At 43.6% G+C, this 21154-nt stretch overlaps 1 protein-coding gene across 5 annotated transcripts in view; it reads right to left on the reverse strand.

The window, feature by feature from the left end:
- The window catches only part of DAPK1 (death associated protein kinase 1), a 160396-nt gene that overhangs the window by 46488 nt on the left and 92754 nt on the right, over positions 1-21154 (reverse strand). For all 5 annotated transcript variants that reach the window (XM_036218129.1, XM_016130226.2, XM_036218128.1 and 2 more), the window contains 10 exons: positions 7723-7861; positions 5832-5961; positions 5624-5672; positions 5510-5536; positions 4860-5012; positions 4461-4506; positions 3234-3323; positions 2631-2723; positions 1279-1398; positions 709-807 (listed from right to left, as the gene is read on the reverse strand). In XM_036218129.1, coding sequence (XP_036074022.1) covers positions 709-807; positions 1279-1398; positions 2631-2723; positions 3234-3323; positions 4461-4506; positions 4860-5012; positions 5510-5536; positions 5624-5672; positions 5832-5961; positions 7723-7861 — 946 coding nt within the window. The remainder of the gene's footprint in view (positions 1-708; positions 808-1278; positions 1399-2630; positions 2724-3233; positions 3324-4460; positions 4507-4859; positions 5013-5509; positions 5537-5623; positions 5673-5831; positions 5962-7722; positions 7862-21154) is intronic.

Raw genomic sequence — 21154 nt, forward strand, 5'->3', positions numbered from 1 at the left:
CAAAGGAGCAACTTCCACGAGGAATGACACCCCCCTTTCATTTTCAGTTTTGACAAAAGAACCAAGGTTATGTGAAACATTAACATTCCAGGAAGTTGGGAGGAGGGAATAAGGGAGTTCTGTGTACTATCTTTGCAGATTTTTAAAATTAATCTATAACTATTTCGAAATAAAAAGTTCTTTTTCTTTTCAACCTCTGGTTAGAATTCGCCTTATTGCCAAGGGCCAGATCTAGTACTTTTACAGATGCAGTCTATGGAAGCTGATAAGAGACATTATAATGACTATTAACTATTAATCAGTTGTGTCTATACTTCCAATCCACTTATCATCCTTACTCTGTGGCCCTAATTAGCCAGCAGGCAAAGACATTTCTGCTGAGATTAATTAGCCAAGGAAAACTTTTCCAAATGTGACATCTCATAAGAACCCTGTTGAATAAATGTGATCAGTGAGGAGTAAAATCTGGGGCGGTGTACAAAGAAAGTCTGATGTCCAGCAACAGAGCCCAGAGAAAGACCACGGTCTGCCTCTTTCTTGATAACATATCTCAGATGGAACCAGGCTATTTAAACAGTTCATCTTCCTTTGTAGAAAACTGAGAAATGAAGTAGAACACAAATGTTACTTTTCTCTGTTACCTCTAGATTAGAGACATTTGGAAATACTTAAAAAATGAACTTATTTGCAATAAAACAGAATTCTAACCTTATCCTGGACATCGATTCTTGAGCCTCTTTTAATGAGCAACTGTAGCATTTGAATATTTCCACAACCGGCAGCAATCAGTAATGGAGGTGTCCCATGCTGGAATAGGCAAGAAAACAAACAAACAAAAAAAACCCCTATTTTTCAGGTTTGGTAGGAAAGGAAAAGCTCAAAGCTCCAACTCTCACTGCTTCCCACACACCTTCCTATGTCTCAGTAGGCGCTTAACTACTGCTGCATAACAGGAGTCAGAACATAGCGCCCTTCCTTTTTTGGATTTACAATCAAAGGTGACACTTTCATTTGCAGGATGAATAGGTTTAAAATTTCATCGTTAGAGGTATAATCAGTGCATGTAGAATGACCTTGCATGAAGAAAGGCCCCGAATGCAAAAAGACCTTATTTCTAAGTCACTATATTCTGTAAACAGAAGTGAGTTTTTTCACAGTACGGAGTTTGCATATGGAAGGGAGAATGAAGAAGCAGATGGGGCCTTTCTATCTGGGACTTGGAGGTGCACAGTCACCATGACCTTCTCCTCCCCTATCCCTGATAGAATAGTATCAGACCTTGTTGGGTTGGTTAACATCATAGTTGGACAATGAGCCCAGGAGGTGCTGCAGGCCTGGGACATTGTCATCGTTGATGGCGTGGATGATGGCTTTCATCACAAAGGAGTCTTCCTCATCCTTGAGAAAGACAGTCAAGAGATTGTTACAACATGTCCTCATGATTAGCAGGATACTGAGACAGTGAGAGAACCTGAGGTCTGGGAGGGGGCTTTCCACCCGGAGTTTCTACACGACCCTGGGTCCCTCTCCTACCTGAAACTTTTCACTACAAAAAATATAATTTCTCCCAACTAATTATTCAGGATGATTTTAATTTATAATATTTAATCATTCTTATAATCTTACTTAGATTTAGTTTATATTTTTTCTTGGGTTCCACTGCCATTTTCACACAATTCCCCAATCCAGCCTTCCTCGCCTTCCCTTCCCTTCTAACTTTCTCTCCTACTCCTTTTTTCTTTTTAACATTTCCTATCTCTTTTCACTCTACAAGGCTAGACCCGAAGCTTTGGTGAAACTACTAGCTTCAGGCAAAAAAAAAAAAAAAAAAAAAAAAAAGCTGGTATCTGATGTGTGATCCCACCCTTGGAGTCCACGGATTCCACTCAGGAAACACTGGCTTCAGTTACAGGAGCAGCCTGGTTCCCACAGAATCACCCTTCCTGCCTTTCCTGGAGTCCCCTTTACCTCCAGGGTTAACAAAGCCCTGTTGTCTGACTGTCAGAGGAAAGTCTTGTTGAGTTCAGATGTGTCAGTCATATCTGAAGAGTTAATCTGTGATTAGGTTTCAGTTTGAATTAAGGGGAAAAAAATTATGAAGTTGTTCTCTAGAGTCGTGGACGATCAATGTAATATCAATAAGCAAGTAGGTTTCACCTTCTGGTCTACCACTGCATTTTCCCTGATATTCTGGAGTGTGTGTGTGTTTGGGGAGAGGATTGTCTGCCTATTTTGTACCATTACAATCCAAGAGTCTCCAAGGTCAGTGGCATTACAGGGCTCTCATTTGAGTTCATGAAAATTAGAATTAGTTCTTCCCTTTCTACTGGTCAGCCTCTCTTTCATCACGCTATGTGTATGGGAGGAGGGAGTGGGAGGGCGATAGTGTTAGAGACAGTGGGGCGAGAATAGGTATATAGTCCCAATCAAAATAAAAAGAAAAAAGGACAAAAGAAGCAACAGAGTAATCAAATCAGCCACCCCATCTCCCCACCTCGAGAGGAGGAAGAACAGGCCTGACATTTACATGACTTCAGGTTTTCTGGGTTGTTGAACAGATCAAACAACCTAGACATTCTAAATACACAGTGCTAAGAAAGAACCTCACCAAGGCAAACAGGTTTGCTTACCAGAGTATCATCGCTTCTGGCAACACTCATGTTACTTCTGGACAAGAATGACCTGGATAATCTTTGGCACAGTGATATCAAGCGAACGGATTGCTTTAAAAGAAAAAAGAGGATAAATAAAGGCAGGGAGAGAGGAGGAGAGGGCACTTTGGTAACAGAACTCAAATTAGTGCGAATGACAGCCTTTGAGACAGCATTCTCTGTTGACAATATGAATTCTTCAGGGGCAGGTAACTAGGTTGAATTAACAAGTAGGTTGGATCATATTTGCTTGAAGAATAATTCCAAAAGTCTTATAAATAAAGGCAACAGGATAGAGAGAGAGTCTCCTTCTACATTTCATTATTAAACTATAGAACTGGATTTTCTATATCCCTTTACTCTCAATATTTGGTTCTCTCCTCTCTGAGGAATGGCAGCTTACCCCAGCAACCCCCCTGTATGTTTCCCCTGAGAGAAGTGTGGTATACGAAGGGCTTGGCTCTGTGTCTCTGGTCCCAAGTGAACTGGTAATGGTAGATAATGTGACTATCAAAACTGATACAGTGTTGGAAATGAACAGGAAATAGAATTAGTTAACCCCGCCATATCGAACAATCTTACTTTCCATTTTTTCCGGGCTGCAAACTTCTTGAATTTCTCCATGTTTACTGCTGATGCTTTTCTACTAAGTGCTTGCTGGGTATCTTTAGGCTGAAATGAAAATCCAAGAAAAAAATTTAGAGCTCTCAAATTAAAGAAATGTGTTACATGACAACTTTTTTGAAACCTCCCATTTTTTGGGATGCTTGCTTACACATTCACCTTGCTAGAAAAATCTAGGAACCTACGCTGCAGAGGCTAACTCTTGTGGCTAAGAGTTTGATACAATCCATAAAGACTGGATCTTGGGGAAAAGCTGAAAAGTGGAGCTTGGGCCAAGCTGAATAACAACTTTGCATTAGAGAGTTTGGGAATGGCAAGATTCATGATGAGGCCATGTTATGAGGAATTTGAACTCGAATATCATCGAGTAATTTAGAATTGGGAGAGACCTCAGAGGCCAGCAAATTCAGTCTGTCTGACAGCATTAGAATGCCTTCTACTGTATCTTTTTCAGGAAGCTGTATGGCTCTACCTCTGAAAGAATGACACATTATTGCTTTTTAGGGGAGCCCAGGCAACTGTCAGGAGCTCATACAGGCAAAGAGTTCTCCACCTGCCCCAAACCTACTTCTGTAATGCAAGCTAGTGCACTGCAATTCACTTCTTGATTCCACAATTTTATTCTGTAACTGCAATATTCCCCCACTCTTAGTCCTTTCTGTTCTAGTTGGAGCAACTTCATTTCTTTAATTTAAATGCCGACAGGTGTCAGGCAGGTGAGGTGAAGGTGTAACAGGCTAGAGGGAGGCTGCAGGCCCTGGCAAAAAGGCAGCTGTGCCACGTTTCTGGTGGCTTTATGAAATGAAGGCTCAGTTTTGGTAGTTCTTCAAATTTTTCAAGCCAGATTTGATATGATAATTAAATGCTAGAAATTAATTCGAAAAATTAAAAAAATATTGTTTGGGCCAACATCCCACAGGTCAAACCAAATACAGCTGTTGAGTAGACTTGAACTTCATTCAGCTCCCTATTTACAATCCCGCATTATGATAGCTTTCTCCTCTCCACCTTCATTATCATTAGCATACACTCATCTGTCAGTTGAATTAACACATGGCACCAATAGCAAACACAATATTCCAGATGTGACATGTGGTTAGAACCCACAGTAACTAGTAATACCCTAGAACAAATGAATTCCAGGATGCCCTATAACGTGCACACCAATCACAATATGCAACTTACCTTGATCCAGGGATGCTGCAAACTATCTTGAATTGTCATTCTCTTCCTTTGTGGAGAGAGAGAAAAGAAAAGAAAATTCTGTGACCACAGAAGCAAACAATTAAGTTTGTTTCTATGCCAGTGGGGGCTACCAGGCACATACTCTAGAAAAAATGCAGTTTGGGGCCTGCTTCACGGAAGAGAGCTGAAAATGTCAGTCTTCATGTGATTATTTCACTGTGCCTGCAGGACTGACTGAGCAGATACAAAAGACCCTGCTTGCATTTTCTGAGGTGTTTCACATGGCATGCTTCCCCTTGCCAGACGCAAACTACCAGGGTCTCATAAACGCGGCCACGTGTGAACCCTCGTCTAGCTGAGGTCATAGCTGAGCACTTTTCAGGAATAATGGACACTCACTTAGGATCCTTGACGAGCAGTCTTCTTATGAAATCTTTGGCTAGGGCACTGGTATTACTGAAGTATTCTTCCTCAAATTCGTAGTTGACAGCAGATACATTTGCTAACGTTTCTTGCTTAGTGTCGCCAAGAAACGGGGAGGCCCCACTTAGGCTGTTAATAAAGGAGCACAGAACATAAACAATTACCTCTCGTGCTGTCATTTCATTCCCATAATATCTAACAAGGGGAGTGAGAAATAAGACTATAATCTAGTGCTTGGGCACTCACTACAGAATTCAATTACACTTTATGGGGCATTTAATTGTCATGCACAAAAGCCTGAGCTTAATGCAAAGGATGCATTTAAAAAGTTAATTTGGAACAACATCTAGTAGTTAAAAAAAAATCTTTTTCCTATTTTTCCAGTGATAGACAGACATGCTTTTTTTCTAGTGACTATGTTGTAGTTTCTGATGACTCATTTTGAATTAGGAGAAAAGGTTTAATTAGTATAAACTAAACGTGTTCTGGGGGTGTAAAGTGAATATGTTTACATAAAAAGCATACATAAGCTGAAGAGATCAACATGACACACAGAATGGTTAATAAAACATATGGCTCTCGAAGAAAAAAGGGAAAGACTATGAGTTGTGGATTTTGGTACTTACAGAATATAGGTTATTACCCCAATACTCCTAGACACAAAATAGAAACAAAAACACATGTCAGAAGAATAATAAAATAAATCAGAAAGATGACAAAATCAAGGGTTCATGACTTACCACATATCTGCCTCAAGACCAAGAGGTTCATAGTTGACTATCTCAGGAGCTAAGAGGAAATAAATGTACATTAAGTTTTGGAAGGAAGAGATATTATCTTCATGTATAAACCAGAAACATGTACCAGGAAAATGATGCTACAGCAGGGGAAATGTTGCCATCATAATGTTCATGAGAAATAAATGCCCACAAGAGCAAAGAAACTTACCAACAAACTCTGGCGTCCCAAATATGTTTTTGAATTCATTTCCAAAGTCAATTTTATGGGCCAACCCAAAGTCGATGATCTTGATCCGAGGTTTGGGGACATTTCTATCCAAAAGCATTATGTTTTCGGGCTTAAAAAAAGAAAATGGTACAGCAATGTTCATAGAAGCATTATTTGTAATAACCAAATGGTGGGAAAATCCCAGTGCTCATCAACAGAGGAATGGATAAACAAAATGTGGTCTATACAAATAACGAATTATTATTCAGCCATAGGAAGGAAATAAATTCTGATACATGCTACAGCATGGATGAAACTTGAAAACATTATGCTAACTGAAATAAGCCAGACAAAAAGGACAGATATTCTGTGACTCCACTTATATGACTTGGCATGGGCAACTTCATGGAGACAGTAAGTAGAATGGTGGGTGCCCGATGCTGGGGGGTGGGGGTGGGAAGGGATTGGGGGTTATTGTTTGATGGACACATAGTTTCAATTTGGGAAGATCAGTAAGTTCTAGAAATGGATGGTGGTGATGGTTGCATAGCAGTGTGAATGTACTGAATGCCACTGAAACGCATATTTAAAAAATATGATTAGAATGATATATTTTACATTACATTTATTTTATCACACACACGAAAATAGCAACTATGTATGATATGTTATGCTGAGGACAAGGTGGCAGAATAATTCTTCCTCTCTCCTGAAAAAACCAAAAAATAGGCATAAAGGGTACACCAGGAAAAATACATGTCTTGACTTAGGTTCTCCCAGGAGCAGACCTGTGACAGGGATTTGGGTTCAAGTGGCTTAAGTGGGAGGAGCCCCGGGGGAACACTTGGAAGAGGAATGGGGAGGAGGAAATGGAAGGGAGGAAGGTATACAAGGTGTCTCATCAAGGTGGGGTGACTGGAGCCTAATCCCTTGGGGGAACTTGGGGAGAAAGAGGAGCACTCAGAGTTTCCCAACTAAAACACGAGGGAGTTAGTGTGTTTATCCACCGTCTCCCCATCCTCCATGGCTAAGTGCTGCTTCTGCGGGCATTTACTCTTTGGCATTTCCAGCTGCCAGGCAAGAAACCAGACGTCAGGCAGGGAGCGGCGGGTGTCTGCAGCAGCAGTCTTGGGCGTGTGTATTTGTGTGTTGGGGGCATCCGGATGGGGTCTTGACAGCTCTGCTATAACAAGTATGGAGAAAATCATCCTTCCTCTGATGTCCTGTTCTAGCTCCAATGACTGGAACCATTCACTTGGCAATTGATCACATGCTGCTTTGTGACAGTCTTTCACTGCCTTGGATTATACCTTAAATCCTAACATTGTCACTTCCTATTGCTCATGGGTGTCTTCCCTTCCTAAAGAGACCATAACCTCTGTGATGGTTGGGAGTTTAACATGCCTTTTTATCTCCCATAAATGCCCTGGCCCCAGCCAGGCATGACCTTACTTAGCTAGTCTCAGAGTTTGGTTTGATTGATTGCTGGTGACAGATTCAGGCCCAAAAGCCTTTGCATCAAGAGGGAGAGCAGAGACCAAAGCACCTTCTATAGAAACCGGGCAGCCAGTGGCCATTCTAGGATGAGAATGTACCATTAGCAACAGCAGTTCCCTTGCCTAAATATCTGAATAGTAAGACCCCTTGATTCTTCCCCAGGGATTCTCAAATGCAATCATTAATTTTAAGCCTGCATCCCACAAAAAGGTTGGGAATCTCTGCAGAAGGCATGCATTGTAAACTAGCTGATTTATATTGACAACTCCATTTGTTAAACCCATATGGGAAAACACACGTTATCTCTTTTAGATGCCTCAATTTTTCTTAGCACACAAACAACCGATGCTGTGGTTTCCATACGCTTCTATCTGGCTAACACTCAGCAGCATACCTTAAGATCGAAGTGGGCAATCTGAAGGGAATGCAGGTAGTAAACACCATTAAGAATTTGTTTGAGAAATTCAGTTGCTTCTTCTTCGGTCAAAGATTCCTTTTCTGCTAAGAAGTCGAACAGCTCGCCCCCTGCAACGCTGAAAACCAAGAAACAGAAGTTATTGATGACAATCCTGTTTCATATCGATTTGTTCTCTCATAAACTATTGGCGCACTCCAATTTCAGGCAAGAGAATGGCATAAGACATGCTGAAAACCTCTAAGCGTACAATCAGAATTCTCCGTGCTTCTCATCACTTAAAAGCACTTGGGTACCATTTTCCTAATGGTGTTATGCTCACAAATGAAGAGAGAGAACAGAGATATGATGAGAAAAAAAAATCAATGTATCCTTAAAGCATTTTAATTAAACATATTCAGAGGTGAAGTCTTGACTCACTAATAAACAAAACTATAAGCCAGCTTTGTATAGAATTTATAGAATATATCTTCTAAGCTTGATCAGAGAATACCTGGGAAGTTCATAATCTATAAGTTAATCAATTTTAAATCCTCGAATTATTATATATAGCCGGACAAGGATTTTTTTCTTTTGTATTTGTTTATATGCAAATCCCTATATATTTATAAAAATCATATTTAGCAATGCATTTAACAAATACTTTAAATAATAAAAATAAACTTACACAAAACTGAAATGCACGTGGTTGCTGGGGATTTATTTAATCAATCTCCCTGGACAGAGTGCAAGTCCCTGAAGGGCAGAGGTCAGCTCCCAGCCATTGGCCCCCCGCTGTCCCCCACCTCCTTGCACAGTGCCAGCTACAGACCAAGAGCTCAAAACTTTTTTATCAAGTGGATAAATGAACAAACTCCCCTAAAAAATCCACGGTAGTGATTAATGGCAAATAACAGGGAACTTTTAATAAGAGTTTTTATAAGTTAACGTTTATCTTTTAACCATACATTCGCAACATAATAATTAACTGCAATTATGCACATAACTGCTGTGTTCATTATCTTTCTTTCGGCAAGACAGCTCCACAAACATTATACCTACCACATCTACATCCAAAATAAGAAAACTGGTGTTCATGAGATTATACAATAATGACAAAAAAACTGTTTTCTTAAAGAAAAGTTTTGGATCCTGCCCCTTTACCCTCCAAGTCGGTGTCTTTCTTAGCCTGGTCCAGGGTCCATCCACTGGCATCATTATTGCTTGGGGCGTTTTAACAATGCAGATTGTGGGCCTCACTCTGAACTGCTGCCTATGAGTTTCTAAGAGTGAGGATCAGGAAACCACAGCATTTTAAACAAGCGCCCCAGGTGACTCTTAGCACACTAAAGAGTAAGGACCCTTTGTCAAAGTTTTAATTACATGCTCCTGCTGCAAGGTCCCCCTCTGATACTTAATTTGAGGATATTTATCCAGAGGGCAAGGTGACTGCTCCACCCCTGGGACCTGAGCAGAAGGTTAGGGCAGATCTGCAACGACATGCAGAGCCTGAGCCAGCCAGAAAGGCCAGGCTGGCAAAGACCTGCCGTTAGTGACAGTCTCTGGGGAGTGGTCTTCCTGCCTGCACCCTCCCAGCCTGGCGGCTCTCGCCTCTCCACAGCGCATGCGCCCCACACGGGCTCCTCATTCAACTCCGTGAACCCTCCACTTCTCTCTTTTCTGCCTTCTTATTTCTCTTAAAACCAACAAAACAGGCAGAGGGAATCCTTCAACTCTAAGGAACAAAAAGGAGGAGAAATGGGAAATTGTTTGCCAACCAAACTGAGAAAGATGCCCCATCGCCCGTTTGCTTCTGGTGGCCGTCACTTAGGGTGTCTGAAGCTACCGCAGGCTGCACAGTGGGGGTTGGCCTACAGCTGGCACATCCGGCTCAAATCTTAATTCTGTAGCCCGAAGTTTATCCCTTCTCTCTGAGCCTCATTTCCTCATCAAGCATGAATAACAGAACTATTAGTTTCAGGATTTTGAGGATTAAAGATAATAAATATATGTAAAGCAAGCTGTTTTGGCAGATTTGGCATAAGACTGAGGCCCAGTAAGTGAAATTGGTGCTATTATAAAGGAAGGAAATCGCCTTTCCTGTAGAATACCACTTGCCCAAAGGCAGGCTTCGACATGAAAGTCCCCACCCTGCCCTGCTTCTTCCCTCTCCCCACTCAAATCCATTGGTGTGGCCTTACTGGGGCACTCCCGTGAGGTGGGGGAGGTTCTCCTGTGACAATGGTGCCCGCCCCGCCCCAACTTCTCCTCTCTCTGCCCTTCTTCAGAGGCTTCCCCATTCCGCCTTGCTCGCAGATTGCTGGTTTCTTGACAAGGAGAAACGGCTCGGGTTTGGCTGCTGTTTGGTGAATTTTAGAGCACCTGAATAGTGTAGTGCAGTGAGGAGGCCAGAGTCCTTCCTAGGTACCCCACTGCTGCCCCAGGCCGGCTCAGGCCAGCCCAGGCCAGGCCTTTGCTCCTCTTCTTCAGTCGGCTTTCCCTCCCTCACGTCTAACCTAAGCTTCCTTCAGGTCAATTAAGAGTAGCCTATTTCATTCTCCAGAGGGCTCCAAGTTCTGTGAGGCAGGATGGCAGAGGGTGAGGAGACGCCGGTTCAAATCCTGCCCAGTTACCCAACCTCGCTGCACCTGGACTCCTCCTCTGCAAAATAAGAGACGATCGCACCCCAAAGAGTTGTTCCGAGCTTCCGGGTAGAGCGCCTCGGCGTTCAATAAACACTGCTTTCTTCTTGATCTGGCTTCAGACCAGAAGTCCGCCCAGAGCAGTGGTGTGCTGGTTTGTGTTTAACAATGAGCTCTCTGGGGTTGGGGTTGGGGCAAAACCTATTCCTGAGGTGTCATATTCCCACCGTGGTCATTTTAAGGCACCCATGTGATGAGGGTGACTGTGGAGTTAGGAAGGGATGTGCACCAACAGCTCTGTCACCTGGGCGAGCCAGCTACGAGGCCCGTTGAGGCATTCTGTATTTTCCATAAATGGCGTAACAGCGTCTCCTGCCGTGTGCTCTTCTGCGCCAGGACTTTGCATCTGTGGCTCCATCCCTTTGAATCCAGGCAGGCCCTGTGACCATTCTGACCAATAAGACATGTCGGAGTGACACTGTGCCAGCTCTGGTGTGTCTTCATAGGCCTGGGGTTTCTACGTCCTGCTTTTTGAAGCCCTCCCTCATTCATGTAAGATATGCGATGATCCCAACCAAAATCATTGTGCAGTGCAGAGAAATGTTGAAGTTCAGATTCCCTGTACTAAGAGGAAGAAGCCAAGGAGTATTGACTGAGCAAGGAAGGAATCTCGAAAGAGGACCTTCTAGCCCAGTTGAGGCTGGAAAGGTCAGAATGTTCACCTGAGCCCTTCCAGAATTCCTGATCCACAAAGTTGTGCCACTGAGCTACTGTGGTGGACACCGTGAGCACTGTCCATGTTTCCCTTGGAGGAAGGACCTGTTGTGTCCACTGCTGAAGGTAGAGCCAGCACAACCCCCATTCCTCAGCCTCTGGCTCCCCAGGACTTGCCTCTGCTGCAGAGCTGCTGCCCAAGGTCACGTCCTTTCCCAGGAAGTCCATAGCCGATGGCTGCTCAGTGTAGGAACAATGAACTTAAATAAATGGTTAAATATGAAATATTTCAGATTTTGTGGACTATACAGCTTCTATCACTACTACTCAACTCTGCCCAAGCAGGGTGAAAGCAGCCTTAGATGAATGGGTATGGCTATGTTCCAATAAAACCTTATTTACAAAAAGAGGTGGCAACCCGGATTTGGCCCACGGCTTACAGTTTACCCACTCCTGATATAAAGGACAGGTCATCTCAGCTCAAACTCTCAAGGGTCATTCTGGCTCCAGAACTCGCTGTTGGGCCAGCTGGCGTTGGAGCTGAGCTAAGAGGCAGTGCGACTTCTCCTTCTGCCCACTCCGGCTCCTTCCCCTCCTTCTAAGTCTCAGGCAGTTCTTAAGGAACATCCCGCATGCTCTTCTCCATGTCAGAGTCCACTTCACAGTGAACCCACCCTGCACCCTACTAAACTTGGGAGAAGTTTGTTAGGCAGCAACAGATGACACCATCTTGAACTGGGTCCGTTCACGAGGCCCAGGCAACGGCAATCAGGTTTGCCTTTCTCTGGGCCTGATCACCCTGTGCCCTGTTCAGTCTTCCTGCGCTGAGCAACTCAACACCAACAGAAGTGAGAACCAAGATCAACCCTGAAGCCCCCAAGAGAAAGACCAGCCTGCAAAGTGGCAGTGGCTGATCCGACCGAGAGAAAGGAAGGGTCACATCTAGTTTTCTCCAGCTACCCTGTTTGCAGCTCCTGTTCCAGTCTCATGCTCTTTGTGAAGAGGTCCACACCGTCATCTGTCCCAGGAACCAAATCATTCAGCGAGACATCAGGAGGCTCAGGACAGCCCCTACCTCACTGCGCCTGGGCCCGTCACAGTCACCTGCTGCCGGAAGGGCCCTGCGTGCAGTGCATACTCATCCTCCTTCACACCAAAACAGGAAGGCAGATGTTTTAGCCACGAACTTCTACTTAGAATATCTTTAGTCATTAAATCAAAGGAATTGAAAATAAGTGATTTCTGCCACAGTTTGGGAGCATAAGTACCATTTGATAATTTACAACTGCCCCCGCCCCATTGAGCCCCCAAATCTCAGAAGATAGAAAGTGACTTGAAGATTTCTTTCACATCGGCGCTTTTCCATACACGCGTAGAGTCAGAACTCCAATGCCTACGATGTTGTTACCAAAAGAATAATTTTAACAAGAAGATCAGTCAAACCTTGGCACTTTCACTCTTTGTTCCAAATTTCACATTTTGTTTAAGAGAAGGAAGATTGATGGAGAGAGAGATGAGCAATCTGTGCAGTAAATTTAGAAAAGTAAGTCTAACCTCTTTTATTAGGTCTTTGAGTCAGAGTGTTTTAAATTATAGCATTATCATGGAAATTGTGTGAAATGAATGCTAATAAGCACTGGCTGTTTTCGCCAAGAGATCTGGAAAATATGAAGGTTCTCTCTCCTCCCATGCTTTTCACTCCCACCAATGCCTCCCCTAAAAGCTAGCCGTAACAGAATGTAATTAGGACACATTACAGCTTAAAAAACAAAGTGGGCCTTCAGAGTGATGTAAGAGAAATTGTCACAGGATTCCAGCTTCTAAATTAAAATACCATCAGGGTCCCTGACTCTTGCTAGGAATTGTACAAGACATAACAAGACTTGATTCTGGATCAGGTCTGGTCATAACCTAAATGGCAAGAGATTCTTGGCCACGCGCTAACTGCACCTGAGGGGCCATTTCAAGGCAAACACCGTGATTGTCCACCGTCGCGCTGGTTGTCCCCATTGGGTGTCACAGAGCGAGTACAAGCGATGGGTGATCTGGGGGCCAATGGCACAATTCAGGGAGCAAGTATGCATGTCTGTCTGTCCCACTGTCCCCTTTTTATAAGGACACCAGTCAGATTCGATTAGGACCCACCCTAGTGGCCTCATTTTAAACTGATCACATCTGCTAAGACCTTATTTTCCAATAAGGTCACATTCTGATGCTAGGGGTTAGGGCTTCAAAATATCTTTTTTTGAGGGTAGGGGGCAGAATTCAACCCATAATAGGTAGTAACTGCTCACAGGCTGCAAATAAAATGTTAGGGGATGGCTAAGGCAACTCGGGTAGGAGAGGAAGCAATGGACAGGGAAGGTGGTTAGAATCTGCTACTGTTCTCCTATGAAGGAAGGGTTCATTCATGAACTGGTTTTAAAAACTTTCCAATTCAGGCCAGAAAAATGTGGGTGAGAAATGCATATAATGCTCCAGTCCTGAATTAATTTCCTCAACCCACTGAGATGATTTTTTAAAAATCTAACTATCCTGTGATGTAAAGGTGTGAGGGGAAGAAAGTACCCACAACTTCTTGGCTCTGCCTCTAAATAAACCAAAACTTGAACCTCAGCGCCTCATTGTCCTTATTTCATGTGTAGACTATCTTCTTAATCTTGGGGTTTTTACATTCTCACCTCTCCCATTCTAATTTAAATTCCTTGGGTCACTGAGGACGTTGTGGAATGTAAAAATGAAGCTGGGGAATCCGAAGGGAAAGATGGAAAGACGCCCAACACCCTTTCACATTTGTGAAATAGGTGTGACTTTAAGGTCCAAAGTAGATTGTGGGTTTGCAAACACCATTCTTTGTTTATATATACTCTGTTGTCCCCAAATCATACAAATACCACCAAAGAAGTTCACGATCTTCACACCTCCTTTGAGTCCAAAATGCAAGCCACTTCTGAAAATTAATTTTCTGCCTCAACTTCAAAGGCATTTAGGGGATTCTCATGGAAGAGAACCCCTGGCATTCAAAATTCACAGTGGAAGTGATCTTTCATTTTACCCAGGAAGTTGTACAAAAAGGCAGGCAGGAGCCTTCTGAAGGATTCTAGAATGGAATCCCCAAAAGAATATTGCCCAAAGGTTAAAAGGTGTTGGAGGCAGGCATTATGGGTTTCAAATCTGGGCTCTGTGATCTCAGATAAGTTACTTCCTGAGGCACAGTTTCTTTGTCTATAGAATGGGAATATTAATACATACTGTTCAATATTACTATGGGGTATGGGGTGAGTGGGGATAATATGACTTAGGATATAAGTGTCTGGCACACGGTTAATATATCTATATTCCATGCAGCCAATCTGGCCTGAACTACTCTTAGCCAAAGGTGGGGTGGGAAAAACTCTTTAAGGTACTCTCTGTGTTTATCTCTTGTCCAGATGCTAGCTAATGGTGTGAGGTTCTCATGTGGCTGTCATGCTAACAATGGAATAAGGCCACACGTGCCTGCGGTCACACAGCAGGGTTTTTCTGAAATGGGTGGACATTCCTGGGGCCGAAAATCTGGGGAAGAGGTGGGTATTTAGACATGAAATAAGTAAGTTGGAAGATGGGCCTTGGCTCTGTAGGAGAGAGAACACCTCTCTCTGAATCTTTCCTTGAGTCTGGACATAGAGGCATCTAGATATACTTAAGAGCAGCCAGGTGTGATGGGAGAAAGGACACCTTGATGGAGGGGGCGAGCTGGGGCTGAGCAGAAGGCAGTGCTGGCAACCCCCACCCAGCACCGCCTGTTCAATGTGACCCTAGTTCCCTCTTGCTAAATAAATATGTATTTAACATGTTTTAGTCCAGTCTCAATTGTGTAACAGAATATTAGGACAAAAGTGGTCTCTTGCTTAGGTGAGTGTTATGGGAACACCGAGGCTTACATAGAAGTGACAGAGGTGATTACAGAGAGTCTTCAAGGGGAGTTCAACCTCATAGGCCAAAATGACCAGCACAATCCAGACACCCCTCCCCACCATGTGGCCCCTACTCAGCCAACCTAGAAGACCTGGGCTTACCCAGGGTGGTGGCACACACTCTTATGGAAGCCGTTCAATTTGAGGAGAAATGAACTTTAATTTGGTCTCTTACAAATATTACACAAGAAATACGTAAGTACATTTTCCTTAAGAAAAATGAAAACATCCATATATAAAACTAAAGTCCCTTCTGACAAGGTCCCCTCCTTACCAATCCTGGTAAAAGTACACATTTTTATGAATATGGTGTATAGCCCTCCAGAACTTTCTATGCATGTCTCGTGAACTGCACAGCACCAATTTGGCTACATTTTCAGAACAGAAATGGCGTGAAACTACATGTGCCATTCTGCAATTCGCTCTCACCCCAGCAACGCCTGCTGGGAGAGAGCTCCTGCGTCTTCCTTTTCATGCTGCCTGATGTACTTGCCTCCCCTGGAGGTGTGAGTTTTTCTCAGCCCAAGGAAATATAGCCCGATTTGGAATTTTGTGGCGATAGGTTATGTTGGTTTTTATATATTTGAGGAACATGCTGCATCACTACAGCTTCTTGCTTGGTATTATTACTTTGGCCCAATTCAATGGGTGAAATAAATGAGTCATTGTTTTATCCTACATTTCCCTGCTTGGTAGCAAGACTAATTAATACTCTTTCATAGGCTTATGAGCCATTCGTATATGAGTGGGTATAAACTGTCTGCTCATACCCTTTGCCCACTTTCCCATTGGACTTGACATTATCGTTAATTTTAATTGATTGATAAGTGTTCTTTACATCGTCTCGATACCAAGCCTTGATCTCTTATGTATTCCAAATTTTTCGCAATCTGTCATCTGCCTTTTAACTTTGCTAAGGGTGATATTTTGTGAAACAGAACTTCTAAACTTAGATGCAGTCAAACTCACCAATCTTTGTAGAAATCAAGATTTTCTGAACCAAATGTGAGGACAATGAACTAGCAGGTGGAAGCTAGCAGCTCTGAGGTCCCGGGCCAGGTATTTAATCTTTCTGCACTTACAGGTGTTGATGATGGCTGCCTGTGAGCCCATAGAGGCAAATGGAATTTTAAAGATTTTTTTTTTTTTTTTTTTTTTTTTTTTTACCAGCACTATTGTTTCTCCCCAAACTGCTACACCTCCCGGGACTGAGAGCCACCTGGGGGCAGCATTACATACTGTTGATCCCCTGAACCTCTGACACAGAGCTCTCCGCTCAGCTCCACCTTTAGTGACATCGCATCAAGACTAGAAATTGGCCATGGTGGGATTTGCATCATAGAAAGAGACAAACATTACAAATCAGGGCTTTTGCTACACATGGACTGCTGACCTGCCGTGTCCTGGGCCTGCACAACCTTCCACTAACGGCTGCGGTTTGTACTCGTGGACAAGTCTAGCTGGAAAGTTCCTTCTTGCACAGACCTGAAATCCAGGTCCAGTCACACAGGTCCTGAGTCTGTCTTCTAGAAGAGAGGTCAACACTTTTTCCAGAAGATCTGTGGGCCGTATAGTTGCAGTCTCTGTTGCATCTATTTGACTCTGCTACATATTCTTGCTTTTTTCTTCAGTCATTTAAAAATGTAGAACTATTTCTTTTTTTGAGGGCTACACACAAACAGGCGGCAGCCTCAGACCCACTGGCTATAGTTTGCCAAGCCCTGTTCATTCATGAACAACATAGGTCACAGAATACAAGCCACTCTGTGACCTACACAATCACCTTCTGAAGATGGTTCTCACATATGCCCGGGTCTTTTCTTCTCAAGCCTAAGATTCTGCCAGGGTTGCTCTTAAAGTCAATTCCAAATACAGTGAAGGGATTGAGAAATGTTTCTAGAATCTGCTTCACTGGGCCTCTGTAGCCGTGGTAGGCACTGACACTACAGGTCCAGTCAAGGCAGGAAAAGGTACAGAAACCTGGACTGTCAGTCAAGTGCTCTGGCTAACTTAGGAGTGTCACAGGATCTAGAAGGAGCAAAGCATTGGGGACCTATCCGTGTGCTAGCTATGTGATCCAGGGCCCCAGGCAGTCATCTAGCTCGTGCCTCAGGGGGCAGCGATGAGCTGGCATAGTTGAGCCCTGCCCACATCATAAATTCATGACAAAAACAAATGACCATTGCCATCTCAGTCATTAAACTTTGGAGTGGTTTGTTACGCAGCAAAAGATACCCAGAATGGAGCTCAGAATCCTACCTCCTCAGGCTTTTGAGAGGATTAAATGACACGATATCTATAATGTGATTAGCTCAATGCTTGGCACATAAAAGGTACTCGATGAATGGCAATTATTACTCAGAAAAAAATACAGCTCCTTGAGTTCCCTTCCAGAGATAGGGAAAGGTTTTACCTACTTATCTCAGCGAGTTTGGTCCTCAGGCCAAAGTTTTCTAAAGAGGCTGATGTTTTTCATGGCTTCTTCTTTAAATGAGATGAAACAAAAAGCACTTAGCACAGAGTACGGCATATAGTAGTTGCTCAGGAAACGTCAAAAATCTTTCTGCTTTGGTGCCCAGAAACTTTCACAAAACCTAACGCATGTTGCACCTTCTCTCCCAACCCACCCTCCGGCCCACCACGTAACCATTCCATCTGGGCAGCTCTGCTTGATCCTCACAATCTCCGAAAAGTATTTTATTTCAGTTCTTTTGCATCCACATGGACATGGGGCCTCCATGATTCAAGGAGGACAGACTGTTGCAACTGGCAATAAAACCTGAACTGGTATCGAATAAATAGAGAGTGAGTCTATATGCTTTTTGTGCATGAGGTATCAAATCTGTTAGCTCTGCCAGCTGTGGCAAAAAACAGAAAGATTCCAGTCTTGTAAGAAAGACCCATATTTGGGAATAAGTTGAGATCCCTCAAAGGTCTCTTGCCTCAAAAATCTGGTCTTCTTTTGCCATGAAGGACTAAGTAATCTGTGAAACTAGATTAAAGTGTGTCTTCCGTGGAAAAACAAAGGTTTTAAAGCAATCACTTCCACTCAGAACAAAAGAGCAGAATCGTGACTTTCAATATCCAAGATGGAAAGAGAGTGTTGGATTGGTAAATAGAAAATGCATCAAGATTTGTCAATACCAGCAAGCACAGCACGACACGGGACCAGACCACATTACTCAGCTGTTACGAAGGTGGCAGTAGTTGTGGACAAAGCAAAATAAATGACTGCGCTCCAGTCTGCGTGGTCCCCTGATATGGTATCAACTAGACATGGAACTAAAGAAAAAAAAATCCACCCCTGCACAAAATAAATTAAAAAAGAAAAAGAAAAAGAATCTCATTTTTTTTTTATTGAAGAAGCTTTATGTGGAATATAATGAGGCATTTATGAAACAAGCCAACAAGCCCCAATTTGGTTTCTTTCTTTTTCCTTCAGCGAACAGAATCTACTTGTCCTCTACCCATTGACTAGACCAAAATGATTGCCAACTCCTGAAAATATGTTATATGTTTAGAGATGTGGTTTGTTAGAGCCTGCTCTCTCTGCAGAAGAAAACCTTAATTGGCTGGTTTTTTGGGGGGTGATCAAGGCCTGCCGCTCAGGCAGTGGGGTGACATGCCACGCCTACAGAATGTCTTATGTAGGTGGTCATCACACCTACAGTGAGCTAATGTGAGCCACAGCCCTCCCACCCCCAACCAAGCACCTGCTCATTTTCTGATTCTCTATTTGCATTTTTTTGTTTCCATATTGGATAGAGAGAAAGGGGACATGGGAAAGAAAAATGGATAGAGGAAGTAACATAAAAATATTTCAAACTGATAAAATCAGTTTAAAGCTTCCACAAACCTACCAGAACCAAAAACGATGGAGGCCATCAGTTCAGGAAGGGGAAATAGAAGAAAAGTATGACAGCAATAACGAAAACCTTTGTAGAGCAGTGGCTCAATGTGCTTCCCAAATAATTGCATGAGACCAAACGATGCCCTTGGAGAGAAGTGAGAGTGTGCGAGAAAGGGCACGTTGCAGCCCAGCACAGACCTCTGGAGAACCTCAGGTTTCTGCATTAGAGTGACAAGAAGCCCCGGATCTGGAGCCATCCAGGCCTCGGTTCTAATGGGGGTGGTCAGGAAGTGGAAGGGGAGAATAGGGGAGGGAAGTTAAACATGTCCACCCCAGGAGAAATGATACTAATTCAGATGAAAAAAAGCAGATGCTAGCATGCCAGAAAGGGAACTCAGGGTCAGAGTGGGTCCTTAGCTACTAGTGCTAGGAATGCAGGGTGGATTTAAAACCTGCAGGAAGGGGCGGGTTCCCCATCAGCCAGCATTCTGAAGGCTGCAGACAGTCTTAGATGCCACATTTTATGAGAGATGCAGAGTCTGGAGAATATTCAGGAAATGCCACACTGACTGTGAGGGTGCTACACATAGGATCAATGGTAAAGATTTTGCAAATCTTGGTATTAATAGACCAAATAAATATTCCTAGCAAAAAAAAAAAAAGTTTTAGGAGGCCCAGAAATGCAGGAATGATGGGCACATGTGGCCCCCCAGGATTGGAGGAATCCTGGGCTGGGCATATGGCCTTCCAGGCATAGCGCCCCAGAGTTCAATGGCTGAGCCAGTCAACTGAGTTACCACAAATGGGGTGCAGGTGTGCAAAGGTACAGGCACTCCAACCTTCAGGTATCTGGATGGGGCCAAAGGTGCCTGGTTGGACCTTGAAGGTGGTCATCTCCAGCCACGAACAGCCTCATTCTTTTTCTGTATTGCTCTGAACAAATGATCAAGTGCGGTGTGCACCGGTATGATGTGACAAAAAAAGATGAGAAGCACCGTTAGAGGCAACAGGCGGGGGGAGAGTGCGGGGCTAGGGAAGGGCTTGCAGTTCCACTTTACAATCAACCCATGCAGATTTCTTGAACCAAAGAAGGCCCTAGGTAAACAGAAATAAGAAACCTAACAGCAAGACTGACCACAGCATATGCCGAGCCTCTTTTTACTTTAATGGCTTCAGCCCAAGCTTTGGAGACCCATAGAAATAATTAGGCCAATCAAAAGTGGGGCAAACGGAAAAGCCAGGGCAGCCAGACATCGCTTCAGCCTGGGTCATTATAACTGGTGCTAGAACAAAGGCCGTGGGAAGTAAACCAAGTTAGAACGGCCAAAGATGCAGTTTTATTTCAAAATAAATCTGTCTTGTCTAGTTGAAAACAAGAGAAGGTTATTATCTGGGGAAGCACAGGGACCTACCCCTCCCGCCCCTGATCAGGTTTATTCTCTCTGACAGTCCAGCCCAAAAAGCTCAGGCGAAGCCTGCTGGTTGTTGGTTAGGGCCTGGAAATCCCAGATGAAAGACCCCTGGCCCATCAGGTACGTGCGCCAGCCAACCTGAAGGACGGTTTTGTCTGTTCTTTAGCAACCCCTGAGATGTGGAAAGCTGTGATTTAAAAGAGGCATAGAGCAGAGTGGTCCTTCCCTTGAGTTCAGTATGGATTGAGAAGGAAGAGGGTTAGAGGAGGAAGAGATAGAAAAGGTGAGAGAGTTGACATTCACTCAGCAGGTGGTGAGGCTCTCAGATCACTTTAGTTTCCCCCTTTGGCCACTGGCAGAAGACATGGAATAGGGCAGAGAAGGGGCATGGAGGTGAGCACCTCCTACAGACCACCTCCATGAAGGGAAAGGGGTCGGGGAAGAAACCCTAAAACCCTGCTGTGGTGGAATAGAAGGATAAGAGCAAAGAGCCCCTCCCCCCAGAGGTCTCTAAGAAAGATGGAGAAGAGTCGGGATTTTTCTTTCAACAACACAGTCAGCTTGGGGCCATGCCAGGGTTTGAGCAGGGTTGGCTCTATGCAGAAGGCTGTAATGGATGAAAGTGACTTGATTGTCTGAAGAGCTCATCTTCTTTCTTTCCTTTCTTCTTTTGCATAAATATTGACTGAGTACCTGCCATGTGATGGGATTATTATACTAGATGCCAATGACAATCAGCAGCTTTAATTTTAGCCTCCTACCCCTGATTGTCATTGGCATTTAGCATCATAATGTCAGGTTATATATTGTAGGTTCTCAACTCCTGTCCCTCGGAATCCCATCAGCTTTCTTTCTATC

The sequence above is a fragment of the Rousettus aegyptiacus genome, unplaced genomic scaffold (assembly GCF_014176215.1).
Source record: "Rousettus aegyptiacus isolate mRouAeg1 unplaced genomic scaffold, mRouAeg1.p scaffold_m13_p_3, whole genome shotgun sequence".
Classification (NCBI taxonomy): Eukaryota; Metazoa; Chordata; class Mammalia; order Chiroptera; family Pteropodidae; genus Rousettus; species Rousettus aegyptiacus.